Source organism: Humulus lupulus, chromosome 7 (assembly GCF_963169125.1).
Source record: "Humulus lupulus chromosome 7, drHumLupu1.1, whole genome shotgun sequence".
NCBI classification, from domain to species: Eukaryota; Viridiplantae; Streptophyta; class Magnoliopsida; order Rosales; family Cannabaceae; genus Humulus; species Humulus lupulus.
This window is the reverse complement of record NC_084799.1, coordinates 174,421,396-174,429,887: the sequence shown is the minus strand read 5'-3', so window position 1 is coordinate 174,429,887 and position 8,492 is coordinate 174,421,396. Positions and strand designations below refer to the sequence as shown.

General features: G+C 36.6%; 1 protein-coding gene across 1 annotated transcript; it reads left to right on the top strand.

Annotated features, from left to right (window-relative positions):
- Positions 1-2,880: 2,880 nt before the first annotated feature.
- Positions 2,881-8,155, top strand: LOC133788847 (GTPase LSG1-2). The gene is made up of 7 exons (XM_062226466.1): positions 2,881-3,212; positions 3,850-3,951; positions 4,026-4,112; positions 5,095-5,188; positions 5,952-6,008; positions 6,515-6,594; positions 6,671-8,155. Exons 1-7 carry the CDS (start codon positions 2,989-2,991, stop codon positions 7,770-7,772), a joined length of 1,746 nt encoding a protein of 581 aa, XP_062082450.1. The 5' UTR covers positions 2,881-2,988; the 3' UTR covers positions 7,773-8,155.
- The last annotated feature ends 337 nt before the right edge of the window (positions 8,156-8,492 follow it).

Sequence of the window (8,492 nt, the reverse complement as noted above, 5' to 3'; positions counted from 1 at the left end):
TTCATCAATTTCGGTTCATTATTAAGCACTAATCCCTTCCTCTTATTTTCTTAATTACCTGTTGGCGAAGAACCACGTCAACAACATGATTTCCAAATGTTATAAACAATCAAAGCCACTCTAATGGAAAAATACATATTTTAGGTCTTCGTCCCTATACAAACCCTCGACCGTGGCAGTCGAGCAGCTGACAATGTATACCTCGCCCCCAGAGCTCTCCAACCCATGGTCGATCCACCTTACCCTTGTCTTTACCTGCACCACGTAGCACCCGTGAGCCAAGCCTAGCAAGAAAACTATAACATCATAGCGCAATCAATATCGATAGCCAAATAGTTCACAGAGCATAAAAAATGTTTACAAGACATTAATCAATTATTCAGCAAGCCATAGCATTCACTTAATCAAGAAAAACAATTGACAAACCAATGATCCAACATCCAGATATTCAACATATTATATACATCAAACTAACAACAGTACACATGTCATGCAATAACTAGGGTCGACGCCCTTAGGACGCACCCTCTGTTTAATCCACTGTCTTTGGCTCACTTAGGCCAAGCCCAGTGTTCAACCCACTGACTCCGGTCCTCTTAAACCGAGCTCAGTGATTATTAAGCTGTCCTCGGCTACCAGGGCCGAGCTGCGTCCTATGCGACAATATTGATTCCGGCACTCTTAGACCTTTTATTTCATGTTCACATGGCATAATACCATCGCACAATAATGCATACAAGTATAGGGAGCCCTTAGTCCCAACATATTTACACAACCGAGTGCAGTTTTCTTACCTTTCATTCCGAGTGCTTTGACTAAGAAAGACGACCATCGAACACGATCTTGCCCCGAGCCCTAGCATACACCTAGTCACAATCATGATAAAGGATTCCATCAATAATAAATGAATAAGGGTTTCTAGACCAAGTTCTAGCCTTTCGGGACATCAAATTCCACCAACACACGGTAGTGGAATCGATCCCGAGCACCCTAGGTTAAGTTCCCGCGCCTAAAACCTCCCTAAGGCCAAATATGCCCTTAAGAGTTGCGACCCAAGCTTCCTATGCCTCGGCTTGCCCCTAACCAGAGGCCCAGCCTCACCAAAAACCAGACACGGGCCGTGGCCCAACACTCCCCATGTCGCGGCCCGCCTTTCTTCCTCAACTACTATCTGCTTCGAAGAGCCGCGACACACCAAGAACTAAGCCACGGCCCGACCCCTTCGAACCCAGAAAATCCACAATTTTTAACACTCAAATCCACCCAAAACCAACCTAGTGGTACAATCCAATTATCACAAACATTCTAACATGTTTCCAGCAGCAAAACCCAACTAAAACCTAGTTTAGAAACCCATCACAATCCCACTTCAATCTTTGAAACCATAAGCTCATAAACCCCTTAGATCAGCCAGAAAATTTCAAAATTTAGATGCTAAACTTTAAATTAAAGCTTACCTTCACTGAAGAACCAATCCTCCAATCAGTTGGTGAGCAAACTCCAAAATCCTTAGCCCCAATTAAATCTTTAGAACCCAGCCCAAAGCTACATAATTAAGACAGCTAAATTCATAACTCAATGCTTACGTAAATTCCTGCTTGAACCTCCAACTTGCTACTGGAATACTCCCCAAGATTCCAGCTCAAATCCCTGAGTTTCTAGCCCAAATTCCCTTGGTTTCCATGGCTAGCTTGGAAGAACTTCTTGAGAGAAAGAGAGAGAAAGAGGGAGTCGGTTCTAGCATCCTCTAAACACTTCCTTACCTTTGTTTTATCTAACTTAAGCCTCTTAGGTTAATCCCAAGGCTTGGGGTTCCAAAAACGTCCCCGAGGGCAAAATGGTAAATTTTCCCAGTATTCCCTCCTAAGCTTTCTAACCTCAAATATATCTCAAATTATTTATTTCTATAACCCGATAGCTCAAATAACTGTCTAATACCCAAAATACCCCTTGACTCGCCCCGAGTCAGGTATCGGGTCCTATTGTGACTTTCCTGCTACTTGCTCCCTAAGATCGCCTCGTGCCGAAGGCTGCAAACATATATATCCACATAATAATGTGGTCTCAATAGTTTATCACAAATAATCACATTTATGCCCTAACGACCCAAAATTACAATTATGCCCTTACAGAATAAACAAGGCCCGCATGCTTATCTAGTACTCATAAACATACATTCCACACATCCATATAGTCATAGGATCATGCATATCACATAATCATGCATTTTCATCATTAATTCACATAACTTCTAATTATGTCATCCCGACACACTAATTAAGACCCTAAAGCCTTATTAGTAATTTTGAATCGTTACAGTAATAATGATGATAAAATAATAATAAAATAATATTTAGCTAGCTAGCTACAAGGCTCTCTATATTTATAAATAACGGGAGTGAAAAAATACAAAATAAGTTACTTTTTAGTTATTTTAACTTAAAAAAAATTAGTTTAAGATGAATAATATTTGATTATTTTAATAGAAGGGTAAATACTTATTTGTTACCCTGTGTTTTATCAAAATACATACTTAGTACCTTATCTTTTCAAAAATGTTCATCCGATACTCTATAATTTGATTTCGTACATATTTGATACCCTGTATTTAAATTTGATAAATAAATTTTTATTAATATGATCAAATTGTCCTTAATTATTTGAGTTTTAAAGTCAAATTTAATTACTTAATTATATATAATTGAAGAGTTTGTTCACATTGACAAGACTTTACAATTTAAATCTTAGTTACCAAATATGAACCATATGAACATTATTCAAAAGGAAGACTTATTTGGATAAAATAGAAGTTGCCAAATGGTTATATAATTCAAAATTGTTTATCTAATTTCTTTTATATCTTGTTAAAATTAATAAATTACAAAGGAGGCTATGGTATCACACTAACCCTGGGAAACGTTTCCATTAGTTTACCGCCATTGTATCATAAGCCATACTCCATTGAAACCGAGAGAGAGAGAGAGAGAGATGGGGAAGAACGAGAAAGCAGGGCTGGGTAGGGCTCTGGTGAGGCAGCACAACCAGATGATCATAGAGTCCAAGGAAAAGGGACGCTTCTATAAGAATCAGCACAAGAAAGTTCTCGAATCAATAACCGAAGTCACCGACATCGACGCTATTATCGAGAAGGCTGAAGAGGCTGACCGCCTCTTCTCCCTCAACTCCTTTGAGCCAAAAGTTCCTATCGCTTTGTGAGTTTCATTTTCCTTTTAAGATTCTTATCAGCCTATTCTATTTGTTAGGGTTATATGTATGTGTATTTGTTTTTGAGGTTCTGCTATGGACTCTGGCTTCCAACCTGAGCTAGCCTAAGGGTGGATTTTAGGGCTTTTGGGATATGAATTAGGAGCTTTTTAATTTTGATATCAAAAGCATAAACTTTAAGCTTTAATTGTATCCCAATAACATTCTGGGCGCATAAGCGTCCTGTCTGTCATAAGTTCCCCGGACTTAACAGCCTTATGTTTTTTTCATAATTATTTTAGTTTATGAATTTTAGAAGAAACCATCTAGACTCTTCAATCTGAAAGAAGAGAACTGAGTACTTCTGATTATTTTTATATGTATCCAACTTGAGAATAATCTTGTTGATATATACTTTCGGTCGATTTTCCCTTGTTGGGTAGCTTCTTTGCCCGTCCTTGAACTTCTTTGTATCAATTTGGGTAGGGATGAGGAGATGGTGCTAATCCATTGGTATATCAGTAGGCTAGCTGATTCCGTTTTAACAGTTTTCTAAACGATATGTTTTTTTATTCTAAGCATATTGTGGTTTACCTGAGGTATCTTGTTGTTAAAACTTTTGCTATGCCTATTGTTTGCGAGTAGGGACGGAAGTTCGAGTTCCAGGGAAGTGCCTTCTAAGGAAAAGAGGGATAGACAAAAGGAGGAGGAGGAATTACATGCCAGCAGTCTTCGAGTTCCACGCAGGTATGCTCGTATACCTTTCACCTCTAATATTATTTTTGCAATTCTAGTCTCTTTGTTAATAACTTCTTCTGCAGGCCAAAATGGTATGCTGGAATGTCTGTGGATGTGCTTGATGCCAATGAAAAGCAATCTTTTTTGACCTGGCGTCGAAGCCTTGCAAGGTTAAGTTTACTAATTTATCCCTAACTTTTTTTTTGTTGATATATATATATAAATGAAATAAAATTTATTGTTCTCTTGATGCTAATATTGTTTTTGCAATTTCATTGTGTTTGGATTGTTTACTATTATTTCCCTCCATTTTTATGGCCAACGATATTCATAATAAATTTTTTGAAGTAGGGAAAGTATGTTTGAGTTTGAGGTCTATAATGGGGTAGATTTATTTTGCCTCATTTGAAAATTTTTGTACTGAAATCAGCTTGTGAATTGTGAGATTTTTTAAATGAAATACTTGGTTTGAGATTCATGGTCAGAGCTGGCTACTAGGCGTATGAATTTTATATCTTCACATCCTTTTTCTGATGTGAATTTTCGAAATGAGCTTGCTGTGTTAACGGACTGCATTATTTGGATAATATATTTATATGAAGTCTTGAACTGGTCGAAGCATGTTGACTATTGATGATAATAAACATGTAAATGTATTTTGTACCAAGCTAATAATTTGGATTCAACTTGGAGCGCTGTAAGATAATAATATCTTGTATCACCCAGAAACAGAGAAACATGCATATTACAGGAGCTTTGATTTATTTGAATGTTTTGATATTTCATTAGTAAAATGGTGAGCGTAGTAAATAACGAGTAAACCAATTATTTTAGATTAGAACTTAGTTCATTGATTGAGGACAGATTTATTTCTGTTCTTTCTATTATGTATGCCTTCTAGTTTTGCCTTCTGAACTTCAGGGATTTGGTTTAAATTTCTTGCAATTTCCAAATCTTGCCATTGATTAACATAAGTTGGAAATTTTGAAAAAGTGTGTTATTAATTAATAACTTTTAAATGATCTTACATGAATCAAGAATGGCCTATTATTGACTTATCCTAGTTTGAACTATAGTTTTTCTTGCTTAATTTTATGGACTTGGTATTCCATTTGCTCCTATACGTTCTCACATTGTGGTATTTACTTACAGACTAGAAGAGAATGAGAACCTTGTTCTTACTCCATTCGAGAAGAATCTAGACATTTGGAGACAGCTTTGGCGAGTGCTGGAACGAAGTGATTTGGTATAATTTTGATAATTTAAACCAAACGACTATAACTTTTCATCTGGAATTTCGTCATGTAGCTTTTGTAGCATTCATTTGTTACTCTAAATGCAAATGTTTGAAAACAAAAAGAGCCGAGTTATTATTGACTTTTTTTGCATTATTTGTTTTCTAGTCTTAGGGAGAAATAATTAGATTATACTTTGCTTTCTGGCTATAAGAGATAACAAGGTTTTACCATGTGTTAAAATGATTGGTAATTTTTGCTTTTGATACAGATGGAGTCATGTTATACTTGAAAGTGTATTTGTATTTGTATGAACTATGAAGTTTATTTGTTCAGATTTTAGCAGTTATGCAAAAATCAGTATGCAATGGTGCCTAGTTAAAGGAAAGGCCTTTCAAACTCAGATCTATGAAGTTTCAGAAATCATTAATCAATTAGAGATATTATGTTTTAATGGTGTGTGTCTCTGCATAGTAGAAGCCTTCCCCATTTAGGTATTTTATCATGTAGATTACAATATATTCTTCAGGTAAGGGTATTTTATAAAATACAATCTTATAAAAAATGATAATTGTAGTAACAAGCTCTGGGATTTGAAGTTTGCCATGTTGGTAATGGTAGTGATAAATCTTTGACTTTGATTCTCATAGATGGTTATTTCAACCTGTTGCTTATCTGAGCATATGTTAATTTTCAATGTTAAAAATTACAAGCCTTTTAGTTGTGCTCTGTATTTTATTTTTAGTAACTACTGATCTTATTGGCTCATTTCAGCTTGTGATGGTGGTTGATGCACGGAATCCTTTGTTTTACCGCTGCCCTGATCTAGAGGTAATCGTTTGTTCTCTTGTATCAGGGAAAAAAAGAAAAAAAAATATTGCTTGGTGTTACTAGTTACCTATTTTATCAGATGCACTATCTCAAATATGGCACATAAAGGAAAAAGGGAAAAGAGAGAACCATTTGTGCATTGATATACCTGGCATGTACCAAAGTGCTATTGATCCATGAAAAATATAATCTCTCTCCATGATTTCTTAATATAAAGAACAGAAATTTTCTGTGTTTAATAAACTGGGAAAAGAAAAGATACTGGACCTTGTATCTTGTACAAATATAGTGCTATTAGTTTTGCTTTGTGAGATATTATAGTTTTCTTTTATGTGTGCATATTCTTGTCATCTCCCTTCTAGCATGTTCTTAGATTCTTAGCGACATTAGTTTTTTTCATGAAGCTACTGGACATGGCTCTTTAATGATGACAGCACTTTCATTAGAGGGTTATTTCATAATTTCATATTTGACTTTTGAGCAATTGATGCCATCTATTTGCACAGGAATATGCTCAAGAACTTGACAAGCACAAAAAAACATTGCTTCTGGTTAACAAGGCAGATCTATTACCATATTCTGTCAGGTTAGTGGCTTCTCAACACAATTTTTGGGTTCATCTATTATCAGTTCGTGACACTTCTTAAAATATTTATTTGCAGGGAGAAATGGGCCCAGTATTTTCGTCTTCATGAAATTCTCTTCGTTTTTTGGTCTGCTAAAGCAGCTTCTGCAGCTCTAGGAGGGAAAACCTCCAGTGATCCACAGAGCAGCCTTCAGGAATCAGATGATCCTGATACAAAAGTATATGGGAGGGATGAGCTTTTGGCCCGTTTACAGTCTGAGGCAGAACAAATAGCAAAGATAAGGAGGAATGCTGGCTCCAGCGATGTTAGTTCAACGGATGCCAATTCCCAAGATGGAAGTGTTTCTGAAGGTTCCACTTCAAACAATGTAGTTGTGGGATTTGTTGGATATCCGAATGTGGGCAAGAGTTCAACCATTAATGCATTGGTAGGCCAGAAGCGGACTGGTGTTACCTCTACACCAGGGAAGACTAAGCATTTCCAAACATTGATAATTTCTGAGGAGCTGACATTATGCGATTGCCCTGGATTAGTATTTCCATCATTTACAAGTTCAAGGTACGAGATGATTGCTTCAGGGGTGCTGCCAATTGATCGAATGACTGAGCACAGGGAGGCTGTACAAGTAGTAGCCAATCGAGTCCCAAGGCAAGTTATTGAAGATGTTTACAAAATTAAACTTCCAAAGCCCAAACCATATGAACCACAGTCGCGGCCACCTCTAGCAGCCGAGCTGTTGAGGACCTATTGTGCATCTCGTGGGTATGTTGCCTCAAGTGGACTGCCTGATGAAACAAGAGCTGCCCGCCAAATTTTGAAGGATTATATAGATGGTAAGCTTCAGCATTATCAGATGCCCCCAGGAATGACAGACGGGGAAGATAATGTAGGAACTAGTTCAGACACATCTGACATTGAGAATGCTCCAGCTGATAAAAACAATAACGCCCCTAATCTTGAAAATGTGCTGGACGATCTCAATTCATTTGACATGGCTAATGGGCTTGCTTCCAAAAGGGGTACTGCAAAGAAGCCTAGGGCTTCACATAAGCTGCACAAGAAGCCTCAAAGGAACAAGGATCGAACTTGGAGGGTCGGAAATGACAACGATGATGGAATGCCGGTTGTAAGAGTTTTCCAGAAGCCTGTGAATGCAGGTTCCCTAAAAACTGTCTGATTATGTTTCTGGTTGAGTGATCTCTCCAAATGAATGGCTTAATATGCCAGGCCATGAGCCCTTGGCAACCACCACCAAGACGATCCCAGATCTATGAGGTTCAAGTATTAAGAAAAATATTTAAAAGAAGGAAATCAAATGTGCTCTAAAGAGTCTAAAGCAGTGACAGAGTTAAATGATGTTCGTTGGGTTTTCACAAGTATTGTCCGTGTATATTTGTTTCTGTTGTTCTTGTTGGTTTATCTATTGGTACTGCTTTTCATAGAAGCTGTGAACCCACTCAATTTTGATTGTACACCATCATAGATCACGAGATGTTAAGACTAATTATAAGGTATGATATGAGTATTGCTTGAGATTCAAATAGATTGGATTAAGTTTGATACTGTGTGCTTGATTTTAAAATGTAATTCTATTTAAATACTCAAGACTTCCTTTCAAATGTAAGCAAACATTGTTGCGAAAAATATGACATTGTTGCGAAAAATATAACCATAGATTTGTAAGTGCAGAAACGTAATGAAGTGGTTAAGAGATAGATATTGTGAAACAAGGATTATAAGCAATAGAATAAATTGATTACAGAGAATAATAGATTATAATTTTAGATAAACGATCAAATTTGAATGTTTGAAAGAAAGAAAAATAGGAGAAAACTTAATTACAAAAGTAGACATAAAGTTGAATTGGAAAAACTCAAGATATTGACAATGTTAAGGT